This window comes from Suncus etruscus, chromosome 15 (genome assembly GCF_024139225.1).
Source record: "Suncus etruscus isolate mSunEtr1 chromosome 15, mSunEtr1.pri.cur, whole genome shotgun sequence".
In the NCBI taxonomy this organism is placed as follows: Eukaryota; Metazoa; Chordata; class Mammalia; order Eulipotyphla; family Soricidae; genus Suncus; species Suncus etruscus.
Window position 1 is genome coordinate 36,459,471 of NC_064862.1, and position 18,477 is coordinate 36,477,947.

Below are 18,477 nucleotides of genomic sequence, written 5' to 3' on the forward strand. Positions count from 1 at the left end.
AGGAGTAACCCCTGAGCACTACCAGGTGTGACCCAAAACAAAACAAAACAACAACAACAACAACAAAAAAAAGGCAGGAAGATGCATATGCCAAGGCATCTACAAATGGAGAGGATTTAGTTAAAGACAAAAACACTCTATTGAAAGTGAAATGAAATGTTTTATAAGTCTCATAGCAGGTGGTGGTTGGACAAGAAAGGCTCACTCACAAATAATTGCAGAAGCCCCTTGTAGACAAATCTGCAATCTAATGAATGCAGAGCCCAAATATAAGAGAAAGGGAGAGGCAGAGAGACAGACAGACAGACAGACAGACAGACAGAGAGAGACAGACAGAGAAAGAGACAGACACAGAGATAGAGAAAGAGATGCCCTAAAGAAGCAGCAGGAATAGGAAGGATGGAGGGTACAGGATCCCCTCAGCTACTTCAGGGCTCCTGTGATTAGTTTCTTTTTTTTTTTTAACCCCCTCCTCCTGTGATAAGTTTCAACTGAACACTGGCTAGACTTTAATCTAGGAAGGCTCAGAGACTTGGCTAATACCAGTTCAACACTTTCCATAGGCAGGAAGACTAGGGACAATTATATGGTTAAAACTTGCACGTGCCTGGGATCAAGAGGAGACCAGACTGATTTTGTCATGTGATGACCAGGAGGAAAAAACTGAAGGAAGCAGGTGTTATTTTACTCCCATTGCATAACTGGTGTGAAGATCTAAAGACCTGCTAAAAACTCTAGAGAAATTGATTTGCATAAAAAGAGCCCCCACAAGTCTTAGTGGCCTGAGAAGGGAATAAGGAGACCTGGGAGATCCCAACAGTGCTGAGAGGTGTCAGAACAGAGCTCCGGAGAGTCTCCACCATGTCTTGGAAACTTCTGCTCCTGCTCATTTTCTGCACAGGTGCTTCCTCTGGGGCCCAACTGTAGTGTCAGGCCTTAATAACCTTGAGCACAACATGCTCCAAAGCCTGATCTCAGCCTAAACATACTGAGTTCTGGGAATTGTTGAATGAACCCTTAATATGCTACAACATTTTCTCTCTTTTTATTTCAGGTTATGTGACCTCCTACACACTGACCCAGACACCCTCAGCCTCAGTGGAACTGGGTCAGACAGCCACAATCACCTGCTCTGGAGAATTACTTGATAAGAAATATACGTCCTGGTACCAGCAGAAGCCTGGCCAGGTTCCTGTGCTACTAATTTATCAGGATAGTAATAGGCCCTCAGGTGTCCCTGACCGATTTTCTGGCTCTATCTCTGGGAAAACAGCCACCCTGTCCATCAGCAGAGCCCAAGCTGAAGATGAGGCTGACTACTACTGTCTATCAGGTGACAGCAGTGACAGAATACACCATGTTACAGGATGGTGGGGAAGTAAGACAACAACTTTTTCACATCTGTGTTTTATTCTCTAGCAGCCCAGACAGTTGTGGGCAGTAATGAGCAATGTGGCCGAGGCCTACAACTGGCATCTATGTGTCCCCCCCTCCAATCCTTGCAGACAGGTCTGCAGAGGGATAATTGTGGTGCTATTTAGGTCTCAGAGGATGTGGATGTATCTCAATACTATTGCCCGTGTCAGTGTTTCTTGGGTTGATGGAACCTGCATGGAAGAACAGACAGTCTGAATAGTGTTAAAAGCATACAAAGAAAAAGTGCAAACAAAAATTGTATCAAATCACAAACATTGCATCTTTAAATGAAACATTTTTCTCAAAACTGTATCAATATGACAGAAAACATTGGGTTCAGAGGGGGGAAAAAGTAGGGCTACTGATTAGTGAACTAATTCCATTTCTAATGAAAAATCACTGGCCTCAGATTGAAAGCCTGATTCAACTGGTACAAGGTATTGAATCTGTTCTCAAGTTTGTTCATCCTGGCTGTGCTGTGGACTTACTTCCAACTCTACTCTCAGGGATCACCCCTGGCAGTGTTAAGTTTCCATATGGTGCTGTTGACTGGTATATGAAGAACACCATATTTTCTATATTATTGCCTCAGCCTCTGCTTTCAAACATTCTGCTGGAATGTTACCTGAATATTTCAGAGACATTTTCTCCACCCATTCCAGCATGGACTTCTCTTCTTTCAGGGGATAGAGAAATCTATGAATCCATAATGGACTCAGTCTAGCTTTTTAATTTAAAGTGAAATTAGGGGCCGGTGAGGGTGCGCTAGATGTAAGGTGTCTGCCTTGCAAGTGCTAGCCAAGGAAGGACTCCAGTTCAATCCCCCGGCGTCCCATATGGTCCCCCCAAGCCAGGGGCAATTTCTGAGCATTTAGCCAGGAGTAACCCCTGAGCATCAAATGTGTGTGGCCCAAAAAAACAAACAAACAAATAAATAAATAAAGTGAAATTAATTTTTTGAAAAGTCAAATATGAGTCAGAATCTCTCTATAAAATACCATAATAGTTGCTGCAAAACTCTGTTTATCCTGAGGGTTAGTTCTAAGAATGATATTGCTGTAAAAAAAAGACAGATACTTATCTAGACTGAATCTCTATCCCAGTGAACAGATCACAAGTTTAATGCAATTAATATATCTTCATCCTTAAGTCCCAATGAATTAGTATCACTGTGAGAACTCAGCGTAGTTTCTCTCCTTGGGATACCAGTCTCTCAGAAGTAACTTGGCCTTGTCAGTCTCTGTTAATAGAAATCCATATAGATTGGAAATTCTAGCAACCAAAACCACCTTGTAAGCAGATGAAAAAATGGAGCTTATTGATTCCTGAAAATTCCAATACCCCATCAAGTACCATCATAAAATCCATTCAAAAAGTAGAATTCTAGAATACAAATATACATATTCTGAGACATCTACATACACACAGATCATATAAATCTATATGTATAAAACTATATGCACACATACTCCTTAATGTGGCCATACATGTCAATATGTATAAATACATAATATAAACAAATTTGGATGTCATGCTGATTGCCTAAGATAGGAGAGGAGCTCAATGATGCTAAGGTGAAGATGGAGCCATTGCTATATGATCTCTGACCTTGACAATAAGGTGACACCAGCAAATTCCCAAAGACTAAATACCATGGATATACTAGAGAATTGATTGAAAAACTTATTCTTCTCCTCTTAAAATAAAAGTACAAGATGTCAGATAAGCTACTATAAGTTCAATGATCAAATCCATGTTTGGGAAGAGAGACACTGCAGAAATTGTTCCTTCACAAAACAATCATTCCTTGGGAAGAAACTTCCTTATAAGCCCTGATAATTCATTAGCCTAAAGTGTAGTACAAGGTCATTCTTGGCTTAGAAGTATTTGAGCAGATGAATTACCTGGTTTTGTTTGAAGATAGAACAACAGGTGTTAGGAGAAAGTGGTGAGGATGTGTGTGTCATTGAACAAGTATACTTATTTTACTTCTGCATATCCAAGTTGGAAACTGAGACAAAGTCATGCTTCATTTACCCTGATTCCAGGGTATTTCTGGCATTGCAAGACTAACTCAGCATTGTGTCATTGGCCCCTTGCACTAAGCTGACACTACAATGGGTCAAGAATTAAAGGTGCCTCCAACCCTCAGGACCTCCTGAGTACCTCTTAGAGGGCCCCAAAATTGATGAAACTGATAATTCAGTAGTGAAATTTTTTTCAAAATAAAACACATCATGATAATTTACAAAAAGAGTGCCCAAGCAGGTTATTTATGGGAAAACTTTATTTAGCATAAATGTTCGAATCTATGGCACCGGATGTGAAAAGATGAAGTGTTTAAATAATGTTTAAATTCATTACCAAATGATTTAGTACTTGATGAAAACTAAAAGAACAGACCTAATATCTTTAACAATAGACCTTTAACTATAGAAGAGATGGAAAATGAGAAGGCCCAAAGATGGTCACTTGTGTTGCAGAGAGAAAGTACAGTGTTTAGGGCACTTATTTGCACATAACCAACTCAGATTCGGTCTTCAGCTTTCCATATGTTTTCTGATGCCCACGAGAAATGATCCCTGAGCACAGAGACCACACTAAGCCTTGAGTCCTGTCTTTGTAGGAAAAAAAACACTCAAAGAAATATCATAGAAAAATAAATTTTCTGTACAATGGAACACATAATCCCCAAAAAATATGCAAGAGACTTGAAGAAAATTCTTTCAATTAACTAAGGAAATAACTTGAAATCCTAGATTTTCTTTGTGACAGACCCCCCTTCAAATCCCAGCATCCCATATGGGCTCCCAAAAATGCCAGGAGTGAGATCTGAGAGAAGAGCCAGAAGTAACTCCTAAGCGCTGCAGTTGTGACCCCAAAATCATATATATATATATGTATACATACATATATATTTGGTTTTACCACACACACATATATGTATGTATATATATTGCTAGCTAGTTCATTGGTTTGTTTAACTGAGTTTTGAGTTGCATATTTTCTAAGAGGAAGAAGTGCTAGGTACAACTGCCTGAAATTATATGCTATAAACTGAAATGTCTAGAGCAACTTCATGATTTGGGAAGAGTAGGGTCGAAGCGAGGGAACTAAGGTCACTCAGCAGACAAATGTGAGATGGGGTAATGTTGGGACCTGAATTCTTAACAAGGAGGGACACCCTTTGTAAAAAACACATGGCAGGCTTCTTCATAGATTCTGAGCTCAGAGAAACACCATTTTGTAAGGACCACATGGTCTGAGCCACATGCTAGGGCTTCACAAGTCTATTTCCATAGACCTCTCCCCAATATATCTGGACATACCAGGTTTCCCATCTGGGAAGGACAAGGGAACAGTAGGAAGGTACCCCTAGACAAGCGCCAATTATTTTAAGAATCATCAGAAAGCTGGAACCTCCCTATATCCCTTCCCTATATAATCTTCACCATGACATTGGGTGGGGCTCATCTGCTTCAGGGGATGTCCCTGGCTGGTCAGGCTGTGTAATCTTGTTGGCAGACAGATTAAAGTATTACACTTTATTCCAGTTGTGTGGTTTCATTCTTCTACTCTGGAACCCTACAGTGAGAAACAGCAGCGGGGTCAGGAATAGCTTTTCAGTTCTGCACAGAACTCAGTTTAGTTCTGCTAAAACCTGGTCACTGTTTATACATCACTTGTCCTTGTGACAAATCTTTCCTGATTCCCTTTTGATCTGAATCCAATGATTCAGTCAGAAAAATATTCTCCAATCATGCTGAAGTAGTACCATTGCCTCAGGAACATGCTTTCTTTTACCATCAACTCCACTCCCCACATCTCACTGCCCTGATAAGCTTTGTTCTGGGATCAGTTCTCTGATCCTATTGCATAATCTGATAAGAACAGTGGGGATGTGTGGGGACTTTGAAGAGTGAATTAGACACTTGTGATACTGGTAGAAGAAAATAGTCTGATGGGGTAATAGAATATTGTCTGTATAAAACCATACATATCACATGTCACTGACAAGATTAAATGTAATTATTACTAAACAATTTTTTGATTATATCTTTGTTTTGTGTTTTTGAGAATCAACCTCACAACCTTTTACATACAATGCAAGTGTTCTGCACCTGAACCACAATACTTGTTCTTTATTTACAGTGTCAGATAAAACTATGAGGACTCGACACATGGGTGTTTGTTATCTGTGCACATATGCAAGACCAAGAGATGTCACATTTCTGTGTGCAATGTCTCAGGATTTTAAAAAAATATGTTTCATTCTTTGTGGTGCTCTTTTGATTACATAAATTTATTCATGTATTATAAGATGATTTCTTCCTATTATGCTTATTAGTATTAGAGAGCTTCTTTCCTGTGTCGATGGAGGATAAGGACAAACAATCCAAATAAATCAATAAAGAAGATGAGAAACTGAAGTAGGGGGATGCAGAGTCTATGCTTCTGTTATATCAGTAATGTGGAAGAGTAGTATATTTATAAATCTAAAACAAGGACTCAACAATACTTGAAAACATAGTTTGTCAGTATATCAGTCAAGCTGATGAGGACCCCAAAGCATCTGAACATTTTGATGTCCCCCAACACATGTTACTCTAGAATCTACCAGAGACAAAACAAAGGGAGTGTCCCCACTTTTAAGCACATGGACCATTGTTTTGAAGAGAATAGCAGATTACAGAAACTTGAGAATGTAAGTGACTATTCATAACAGATTTGGGGTAGAGCAGGTAGAAATAAAGAAGAGATGCTATGACAGGACTGGATCAAGAATTAAAGGAGGAAGTCATGGTCATGGTGAGGAAAAAAATGGGAGAGGTTTAAAGATCATGTTCTGTTTGTTTTTTCAATTTGGTTCTAGGATATTTCTGGTAGTGCTCAGGGATTATACCTGGCTCAAGAGATAATGAGAAGTACTAAGACACAATGGAGGTTGAACACATAAAGTGCTAGTGCCCTACCCACTATATTATTGCTCTAGACTTGACAGATCAGGTTCTATATTCAATCTTTTGTGTGATTTCAAGTAATTGAGGACCAATGATTACTGAGACAGAGTCAGAAGCCAGTGTCACCATGAGCACTGATGATTGTCAGGACACAATGACACCCTCATCCTGGAAAAGACTAGACTGTGCCTCCTGTCTAAACTGTATCCTGGCACATCCACAGACATTCTGCTGTGGCCCTTGTCTTCCTTCTCTCCCTGGGCAGCAATTCCTATGCTCAGCTTCACCTCTAGGGTGAGCCAGTCTCTGTAAGGTCCCTGCTGCTGACTCAGACCTACACAACATTCCTCAGCAGACCCTCTCTAGACAGAAGTAAATTCCACTCTCAGGGCACAGATCTGGACACAGTGACAGGATCCACATCCTGGGGGTGACAAGGGACCATCCTGATCCAGTTTCACAGCCTCCAAGAAACCTGGGATTCATCAGAGACCACAGAGACTGAATGGAAATCAGATCTTTTTTGTATGGTTCCTGGTGACTCTACCTTGCTACATGATGTTTAGGATAAAAGATTAAAAAGTCTGGAAGATGCACATGCCAAGGTCATCTACAATATGGAGAGGATTTAGTTAGAGACAAAAACACCCATTGAAAGCCAAAATGAAATGCTCTATGAATCTCCTATAGCAGGTGGTGATTTGACAAGCTCACTCACAAAGAAAAAGAGAAGCCCTTGGAAGACCAGTTTGCAATGAATATAGAGTCAAGTACTGGAAAGAAAGAGAGAAATGCCCCTGAGTAGAAGCAGCATTGAGTAGGAAATATGGAGGGCACTGGACTCCCTTTGTTACTTCAGGGCTCCTATTGTTCATTCCCACTGGAAGCCCATGGCCTGGCTCCAGGAAGCTCAGACCACCACTGACACCAGCCCAAGAAATTTCATGGCAAGAAGTCTAAGGACAACAATTATGTGCTAAAAATATGCATGTTCCAGAGATCATCACAAAGAGACCAAACTGATTTTATCATGTGGTGAGCAGGAGGAAAAACTTTAGGGAAGCTGCACTAATTGTTTGACTATTACTGTCACTATGACTGGTGTGAGGCATTTATCTCCTAAGATCTCTACAGAAATTGATTTGCATAAAACAACCCCCACAGGGCCTAGTGGCCTGAGAAGGGAATAAGGAGACCTGAGAGAGCCTAACAGTGCTGAGAGGTGCCAGAACAGAGCTCTGCAGTCTCCACCATGTCTTCCAAACTTCTGCTCCTGCTCATGTTCTGCACAGGTGCTGCCTCTGGGGCCCAACTGTAGCTGTAGGCCTCAATGACCATGAGCACAACATGCTCCAAAGCATGATCTCAGTCTAGAAATACTGAGTTCTTCTGGGGATTGTTGAATGAACCTTTTAATATGCTACAACATCTTCTCTCTTTTCATTTCAGGTTATGTGACCTCCTATGCACTGACCCAGACACCCTCAGCCTCAGTGAAACTGGGTGAGACAGCCACAATCACCTGCTCTGGAGAATTACTTGATGAGACATATACTTACTGGTACCAGCAGAAGCCTGGCCAGGCCCCTGTACTGCTAATTTATGAGGATAGTAAAAGGCCCTCAGGTGTCCCTGACCGATTTTCTGGCTCTAGATCTGGAAAAACAACCACCCTGTTCATCAGCAGAGCCCAAGCTGAGGATGAGGCTGACTATTACTGTCAGTCATGGGACAGCAGTGGTAATAACCACAGTGTTACAGGGTGGTGGGGAAGTAAGACAACAACTTTTGCACATCTGTGTTTAACTCTGTATCAGCTCTAGAAAGTTGTGGTCAATAGTGAATAGTATAGCCCAGGCCCACATCTGACATCCAAGTTCCCCATTTCCCATCTATTCAGACAGGTCTGTCTGCACAGGTGTAATTGTGGTTTCATTCAGGACTCACAGGAGGTGGAGGTACCCTACTATTGCCTGGACTGGGTATTTCTTTGAGTTGATAAGACCTGCATGGAGAATATTGTATCTTTAGATGAAACTTTATTTTTTTCAAAACTAGATATCTATGCCAGAATTAAATATGATTTCTGAAGTGTAGCAAAATAGTAGGTCAATAATTAGTTTACCAATCCTGTTTCCAAACTTGGTCCTAGATTTTTTAAAACATTTGCCTTCATATTGAAAGCCAGATTTAGTTGATACAAGGTGTTGAATATGTTCTCAAGCTTTCTAAAATAGATTTTTCTTTTTGTTTACACCTGACTGTACTATGGACTTACTTCCAACTCTTCACTGTAGGATCACCCCTCACAATTTTAAGATTCTATAAAGTGGACTGGAGAGAGAGCATGGAGGTAGGGCATTTGCCTTGCATGCAGAAAAATGGTGGTTCAAACCCCGTGCCTGCCAGGAGTGATTTCTGAACATAGAGCCAAGAGTAATCCCTGAGAGCTGGCGGGTGTGACCCAAAAAGAAAAACAAAAACATTCCATAAAGTGCTATTATCTGTGTTGATGTAGAGCACACTATTTGCTATTCTATTGCTCCAGTTTCTGCATTCTAACATCCTGCTGGAATATTAATTGGACATTCTGAAGACATTTTTCCACTCATTTCAGCATGAATTTCTATTCTTGGAGAAGATATAGAAATTTATGAGTGTATAATGGACTCAGTCTAACCCTTAATGTAAAGCAAAGTCAGTTCCTTGAAAAGTAAAATGAGAGCCACAATCTCTATGCAAAATACCATAACAATTGGTGGGACACTGTATGTCCATGAGGAATAGCTTTGGAATGTTATTGATGTAGAAATAAAGGCAGATACCTAAGTCTGAATCTCTACCCCAATAAAAACAAATCTGCTTCTTCCCAGATCATAAGTAGAATGCAATAAATATATCTCCATGATTCTTTTTATGCATTATTCCCAAAGAATTGATATCATTGTGAGAACTCAGTGTTGTTCTCTAATCATAGGAGACTGGTTTCTCAGAGTCACTTTGCCTTGTGAGTAGAAATTCAGGTAGATTAAAATTCCTAGTCATCAAAATACAAAATGGAACTAATATATTCCTGAAAAAAAAAAAACACCCCATCAAGCACAATCAGAAAACCTGTTCCAGAAGCCACTGAACTCTGCTGGAACTCAGATGTCAGCACCCCTATCTGCCTGTCTTCTGTGCTGTGCTCCATTTTCGGCCTGAATTCATCCTGTGTATGGCTCATCTGTGGACGGCTCGCCTTCCCTGGAGCTTTCCCTGGAGGTGAGTTTACAAGACCAGAAAGGGTGGGGCAGAGGAGCACGGCCACTCTGCTTCGCTTCCTGGCCATGCACATCATTTGGCCAATGAATACAACCACAACACGTAGAAAAACCCACAATACAAGTGTGACAATGGGGAAACAAAGCAGGCCAGTGCCAGACATAGAGAATGACGATGGCAACTCTGATGACTTGAAGATAATCAACCAACTAGTCAATCTCTCAGATAAGGAGTTTAGAGTCGCAATATGGAAGATGTTAAAAGAACTCAAAGAAAGTATAGAAGAGAACATTAATAAGAATCAAGAGAATATGAAGATAGAAATCAGAAAACTACAAACTGAAATTTCAGGTCAAATAACAGGTCTGAAAAACTCAGTAGATGAATTGAAGAAAAACATGGTTGAGCTTTCCCATGGGTTAACAGCAGCTGAGGATAGAATTAGTACACTGGAAGATGAGATGAATAACAATTCCATACAGCAGAAGAAATTGGAAAAAAGCCTTAAAGCAAATGATCAAACAATGGAAAAATTACTCAAAGAATGGGAACAGATGAAAATAGAAGTCTATGATAAGCTCAACAGAAACAACTTAAGAAACACTGGAGTCCCTGAGACCGAGAAAAAAATCTCCAGGAAGAATCAACAGTCAGGACCATCATTAAAAGAAACTACCAGAGCTAATGAATACATGCGATCAAATCCTGCAAGCCCGAAGAGTACCAAGTAAAAGAGTCCCCAGAAAAAAAACACCCCAAGACACATCTTAGTCACAATGATGAAACCCACAGATAGAGACAGAATTCTGGAAGCAGCAAGATCGAAAAGAGAAATTACATTCAAGGGAACATCTTTGAGATTTACTGCAGACCTGTCACCAGAAACACTCAAGGCCAGAAGTTAGTGGTGGGACATAGTGACAAAACTCAATGAAATAAATGTTTCACCTAGAATACTGCACCCAGCAAAACACACTTTCAGGTTTGAAGGAACAATACATGGTTTCACAGACAAACAAAAGCTCAGAAACTTTACATATTCAAAACTATTCTTAAAAGAAAAACTGAATGGCCTACTTTAAGACAAGACTGACCAACAGACACACCAAACTTCGACATAAAGATGGCACTAGCGTCCAGGACAATTCTTTCTCTCAATGTCAATGGACTAAATGCACCAGTCAAGAGACACAGAGTGGCTAAAGGGATCAAAAAGCTCAATTCAACCTTCTTCTGCCTATAAGAAACGCACCTCACATACCCTGCTCATGGATTGGCAGGATTAACATCATCCAAATGGCAATACTCCCCAAGGCATTATACAGATTCAATGCTATCCCTCTAAAGATACCCATGACATTCTTCAAAGAAGTGGATCAGGCACTTTTGAAATTCATTTGGAACAATAAACACCCTAGAATAGCTAAAGCAATCATTGGGAAAAAGAATATGGGAGGAATTACTTTCCCCAACTTTAAACTTTACTACAAAGCAATAGTTATCAAAACAGCATGGTATTGGAATAAGGACAGACCCTCAGATCAGTGGAATAGGCTGGAATACTCAGAAAATGTTCCCCAGACATACAATCACCTAATTTTTGATAAAGGAGCAGGAAATCCTAAATGGAGCAAGGAAAGCCTCTTCAACAAGTGGTGTTGGCACAACTGGCTAGCCACTTGCAAAAAATTAAATTTAGACCCCCAGCTAACATCATGTACGAAGGTAAAATCCAAATGGATTAAAGACCTCGATATCAGACCCCAAACCATAAGATATATAGAACAACACATAGGCAAAACTCTCCAGGACATTGAGACTACAGGCATCTTCAAGGAGGAAACTGCACTCTCCAAGCAAGTGAAAGCAGAGATTAACAGATGGGAATATATTAAGTTGAGAAGCTTCTGCACCTCAAAGGAAATAGTGCCCAGGATACAAGAGCCACCCACTGAGTGGGAGAAACTATTCACCCAATACCCATCAGATAAGGGGCTAATCTCTAAAATATACAAGGCACTGACAGAAATGTACAAGAAAAAAACATCTAATCCCATCAAAAAATGGGGAGAAGAAATGAACAGACACTTTGACAAAGAAGAAATACAAATGGCCAAAAGACACATGAAGAAATGCTCCACATCACTAATCATCAGGGAGATGCAAATCAAAACAACGATGAGATACCACCTCACACCCCAGAGAATGGCACACATCACAAAGAATGAGAACAAACAGTGCTGGCGGGGATGTGGAGAGAAAGGAACCCTTATCCACTGCTGGTGGGAATGCCATCTAGTTCAACCTTTATGGAAAGCAATATGGAGATTCCTCCAAAAACTGGAAATCGAGCTCCCATACGATCCAGCTATACCACTCCTAGGAATATACCCTAAGAACACAAAAATACAATACAAAAATCCCTTCCTTACACCTATATTCATTGCAGCACTATTTACCATAGCAAGACTCTGGAAACAACCAAGATGCCCTTCAACAGACGAATGGCTAAAGAAACTGTGGTACATATACACAATGGAATATTATGCAGCTGTCAGGAGAGATGAAGTCATGAAATTTTCCTATACATGGATGCACACAGAATCTATTATGCTGAGTGAAATAAGTCAGAGAGAGAGAAAAACGCAGAATGGTCTCACTCATCTATGGGTTTTAAGAATAATGAAAGACATTCTTGCAATAATAAATTTCAGACACAAAAGAGAAAAGAGCTGGAAGTTCCAGCTCACCTCAGGAAGCTCACCACAAAGAGTGATGAGATTAGTTAGAGAAATAACTACATTTTGAACTGTCCTAATATTGAGAATGTATGAGGGAAATGCAGAGCCTGTTTAGAGTACAGGCAGGGGTCGGGTGGGGAGGAGGGAGATTTGGGACATGGGTGATGGGAATGTTGCACTGGTGATGAATGGTGTTCCTTTTATGACTGAAACCCAAACACAATCATGTATGTAATCAAGGTGTTTAAAAAAAAAAAAAGAAACGCACCTGAATACTCAGAACAAATATAGACTCAAAATAAAAGGCTGGAGAAAAATCATCCAAGCAAGCAACACCCATAAAAAAGCTGAAGTGGCCATACTAATATCAGATGATGCAAACTTTATACTTAGGAAAGTTGTAAGGGACAAAGATGGACATTTTTTATTAATTAAGGGATACATACAGCAGGAAGAAATCACTCTCCTAAACATATATGCACCGAATGAGGGGCCAGCAAAATATTTAATACAATTTTTGACAAATCTAAAAAATAATATCAATAACAACACAATAATTGTGGGAGATCTCAACACGGCATTGTCGAAACTTCACAGTTCAACCAGACTGAAACCCAACAAGAATATACTAGACCTGAAAAGAGAAACAGAAGAAAGAGGTCTAGTAGATATATACAGGACACTCCACCCCCAGAAGCCTGAATACACATTCTTCTCTAATGTACATGGGACATTCTCCAGGATAGACTACATACTAGCACATAAAACATACCTCCATAATATCAAGAGGATAAAAATTTTGCAGGCTACCTTCGCTGACCACAAGGCCCTGAAATTATATGTGAACTACAAAGGGACACAGAAGAAAAACTTTAATACCTGGAAGTTAAACAGCCTAATACTGAATAACCAGTGGGTTCGAGATGAAATCAAAGAGGAAATCAAAACCTTCCTAGAAACAAATGACAATGGAGACACAAACTATCGGAACCTATGGGACACAGCAAAAGTGGTACTGAGAGGAAAATTTATAGCTTTGCAAGCACACATCAGGAAAGAAGAAGGAGAATACCTGAATAGCTTAATGTCGCAGCTCATAGAATTAGAAAGTACTCAACAAAAGGACCCAAAAATAGGGAGACAGAAGGAAATAACAAAGCTGAGAGTAGAAATCAATGAAGTAGAAACCCGAAAAACAATCCAAAAGATCAACGAAAGCAGAAGTTGGTTCTTCGAAAAAATAAACAAGATTGATAGACCTCTGGCAAAACTAACAAAAAAATAGAGAGAGAGAGAAAATTGATAACTCATATTAGGAATGAAAAAGGAGAGATCACTACTGATATGGTAGAGATCCAAAGGGTAATCAGAAACTACTTTGAGAAACTCTATGCCACTACAAATGAAAACCTGGAAGAAATGGATAAATTTTTGGAATCTTGTAATCTTCCACGGTGGAATGAAGAGGATGTAGCATATCTAAACACCCCCATCACTATTGAGGAAATTAAGACAGTAATCAAATATCTACCCAAAAATAAAAGTCCAGGCCCAGATGGATTTACTAATGAATTCTTTCAAACCTTTCAAGAGGAACTTCTACTAATCCTGGCAAGACTCTTTAATGAAATTGAAAAAACAGGAACACTTCCAAATAGCTTTTATGACGTCAACATCACCATGATACCTAAACCAGACAGAGATGCTACCAAAAAAAAAATTACACACCAATATCGCTGATGAATGCAGATGCAAAGATCCTCAACAAAATCCTGGCAAATACAATTCAATGCCTCATTAAGAAGATCATCCACTATGATCAAGTAGGTTTCATTCCAGGAATGCAAGGATGGTTTAACATCCGTAAATCTATCAACATAATACACAACACCAACAACAAGAAAAATAGAAATCACATGATCATATCAATAGACACAGAGTAAGCATTTGATAAGGTTCAACACCCATTCTTGATCAAAACTCTCAGTAAGATGGGAATGGAAGGAACCATTCTCAATATAGTTAAGGCCATCTACCACAAGCCAGAGGCAAATATTGTCCTCAATGGAGAAAAACTGAAAGTCTTTCCTCTAAATTCTGGCACAAGACAAGGCTGTCCTCTCTCACCACTCCTATTCAACATAGCACTGGAAGTACTTGCTATAGCGATTAGGCAAGAAAAAGATATCAAGGGAATCCAGATAGGAAAGGAAGAAGTCATGCTTTCGCTGTTTGCAGATGACATGATACTCTACCTAGAAAAACCTAAAGTCTCTACAAAAAGCTTCTAGAAACAGTACACTCAAATAGCAAGGAGCCAAGCTATAAAATTAACACACAAAAATCAATGGCCTTCCTATACACCAATAGTAATAAGGAAGAAATGGACATTAAGAAAACAACCCCAATCACAATGGTGCCACACAAAGTCAAATATCTTGGAATCAACTTCACAAAAAATGTGAAGGACCTATACAAAGAAAACTATAAAACTTTGCTCCAAGAAATAAGAGAGGACACGCAGAAATGGAAGCACATACACTGCTCATGGATTGGCAGGATTAACATCATCCAAATGGCAATACTCTCCAAAGCATTGTACAGATTTAATGTGATCCCTCTAAAGATACCCATGACATTCTTCAAAGAAGTGGATCAGGCACTTTTGAAATTCATTTGGAACAATAAACACCCTAGAATAGCTAGAGCAATCATTGGGAAAAAGAATATGGGAGGAATTACTTTCCCCAACTTTAAACTGTACTACAAAGCAATAGTTATCAAAACAGCGTGGTATTGGAATAAGGACAGGCCCTCAGATCAGTGGAGTAGGCTTGAATACTCAGAGAATGTTCCCCAGACATACAATCACCTAATTTTTGATAAAGGAGCAAGAAATCCTAAATGGAGCAAAGAAAGCCTCTTCAACAAGTGGTGTTGGCACAACTGGCTAGCCACTTGCAAAAAATTACACTTAGACCCCCAGCTAACATCATATATGAAGGTTAAAATCCAAATGGATTAAAGACCTCGATATCAGACCCAAAACCATAAGATATATAGAACAACACGTAGGTAAAACACTCCAGGTCATTGAGAGTACAGGCATCTTCAAGGAGGAAACTGCACTCTCCAAGCAAGTGAAAGCAGAGATTAACAGATGGGAATATATTAAGCTGAGAAGCTTCTGCACCTCAAAGGAAATAGTGCCCAGGATACAAGAGCCACCCACTGAGTGGGAGAAACTATTCACCCAATACCCATCAGATAAGGGGCTAATCTCCAAAGTATACAAGGCACTGACAGAACTTTACAAGAAAAAACATCTAATACCATCAAAAAATGGGGAGAAGAAATGGACAGACACTTTGACAAAGAAGAAATACAAATGGCCAAAAGACACATGAAGAAATGCTCCACATCACTAATCATCAGGGAGATGCAAATCAAAACAACTATGAGTTACCACCTCACACCCCAGAGATTGACACACATCACAAAGAATGAGAACAAGCTGTGTTGGTGGGGATGTGGAGAGAAAGGAACTCTTATCCACTGCTGGTGGGAATGCCGTCTAGTTCAACTTTTTGTTTTGTTTTGTTTTTGCTTTTGTTTTTGGGCCACACCCTGTGACGCTCAGGGGTTACTCCTGGCTATGCGCTCAGAAGTTGCTCCTGGCTCCTTGGGGGACCATATGGGATGCTGGGGGATCGAACGGAGGTCCGTCCTAGGCTAGCGCAGGCAAGGCAGGCACCTTACCTCCAGCGCCACCGCCCGGCCCCTCAACTTTTATGGAAAGCAATATGGAGATTCCTCCAAAAACTTGAAATTGTGCTCCCATACATTCCAGCTATACCACTCCTAGGAATATACCCTAGGAACACAAAAATACAATACAAAAATCCCTTCCTTACACCTATATTCATTGCAGCACTATTTACCATAGCAAGACTCTGGAAACAGCCAAGGTACCCTTCAACAGATGAATGGCTAAAGAAACCATGGTACATATACACAATGGAGTATTATGCAGCTGTCAGGAGAGATGAAGTCATGAAATTTTCCTATAAATGGATGTACATGGAATCTATTATGCTGAGTGAAATAAGTCAGAGAGAGCAAGATGCAGATTGGTCTCACTCATCTATGGGTTTTAAGAAAAATGAAAGACATTCTTGCAATAATAACTTTCAGACACAAAAAAGAAAAGTGCTGGAAGTTACAGCTCACGTCATGATGCTCACCACAAACATGGATGAGTTTAGTTAAAGAAATAACTATGTTTTGAACTATCCTAATAAAGAGAATGGACGAGGGAAATAGAAAGTCTGTCTAGAGTACAGGTGGGGGTTGGGTGGGGAGGAGGGAGATTTGGGACATTGGTGATGGGAATGTTGCACTGGCGATGGGTGGTATTCTTTACATTACTGAAACCCAAACACAATCTTGTATGTAATGAAGTTGTAAAAAATATAAAATTTATATAAAAAAGAAAACCTGTTCCAAAAATCAGAATTCTAGAATACAAATGTATATATACTATTAAGTCTACATAAAAAGAGGAGTCAAAAGTGTATATGTACACAACTCTATGTGCACACACTCTTAAATATAACCATACATGTCAATATGTATAAATACATAATATTAAGAAGATTGGATGTCATGCTGATTGCCTGCAACAGGAGTCAGAGGAGTTGAATAATACTAAGGTGAAGGTAGAGTCTTTGCTATATGATCCCAGACCTTGACACTGAGGTGACCGAAGCAAAGCTCCAAAGACTAGATACAACAGACGTGCTAGAGAACTAAAAGAAAAAAATATTTTTCTCTTCTTATAAGAAAAATAATGATATCAAAAAAGCTGCCAAGTTTCAGTTATCAAATCCGTGTTTGAGAAGAGAGACACTCAGAAATGCCATGAGATCTTTCACATGGGCAATCATTCCTGAGGCAGAAACTCCCTTATGAACGGGATATCCATTGACCAAATGTGCAGTATAAGTGTTGGCTTAGAGGTATTTGAGCAGATGAATTACCAGGTTTTGAATTGAAAATAGAACACAAATTATGAGGAGAAGGTGCTGAGAATTAGTGTGTCACTAATAAGAAATAACAAGTGACACTGAACAAGTGTGTCTTATTTTACTTATGCATATACAAGGTGAAAACTGAGACAAAGGCCATGTGAAAATATGCTAGAATAAATTGGTCTGAGGAGGTATTAGTTGGTGGCTGATCTGTGGTGGAACCCACAGAGGCAGTTGCTGAGTCCTCTGTCAGCACTACCAAGTTAAAAACATGCATATCAATAGAGACCTATCGAGGCCATCTCTTCAAACCTGCCGATTCCAGTGTAATTGAACCTGTTCATATTTTCATGTCTCAGTATGAATTGAGTCTAAATAACTTAACCATGAAGGCCATGACTTGCATCTCCATGACCCAGGACTTGCAGCAACTCCCCCTATATATATAATGACCATAAGGGGCAGTAGCAAGTCATTGGGTGAAGAAGCCCAATGAATCTGGGTGTGTCAGGGCATAGGATGGAAATGTCCAGAGTGGCTGTTTTTAGTAGCCAAGCTCAGACCTAAACAAAATAGTTTGCATTTTAATGACACTTGTCAACAAATTCTGTCATTTTTATCATCTGAAACTGGTAGGAATTGCCTGTTTTTCTGAAAAAAATTCAAACTTTTCAGGGCCACATAAATAATTCTGTGAAAATGTGGTCATTTCCACAGTTTTTTCTGGCTCCTCTAGGATCTGAAATTTTTAGTGTTGTGTATGTAAACATTTCCATGGGATTATTATGTTACTGATCTTACCTTGATTGGTGATTGTGCCCTACCTTAGGGTGTGACCTGGCATTCTGATCCCACCCTAGGGTGGTACCTGATTCGGATGTATAAAAGCAATTGTCTGTGGAAGGCAGGGGCTTTTTTCTGGGGCTGATTCTGGGGCTTTGGCTTCAGCCTTATCCATGGAATAAAACTGATATCTTCAGAAACCTGACTGCCTGTTAGCTTTATACCCGCCGCACCTTAGAACAGCTGGATGAGCAGGGTGGCAGACCTGTGCTCCAAGCTGAA

The 18,477-nt window shown here is 39.8% G+C and overlaps 2 gene segments (V, D, J or C); both read left to right on the forward strand.

The window, feature by feature from the left end:
- Positions 1-858: 858 nt before the first annotated feature.
- Positions 859-1,419, forward strand: LOC126029818 (immunoglobulin lambda variable 3-25-like). The segment is given in 2 exon segments: positions 859-901; positions 1,055-1,419. Coding segments are annotated over 2 exon segments (405 nt in total).
- A 6,210-nt stretch (positions 1,420-7,629) lies between these two features.
- Positions 7,630-8,200, forward strand: LOC126029819 (immunoglobulin lambda variable 3-25-like). The segment is given in 2 exon segments: positions 7,630-7,669; positions 7,827-8,200. Coding segments are annotated over 2 exon segments (414 nt in total).
- The last annotated feature ends 10,277 nt before the right edge of the window (positions 8,201-18,477 follow it).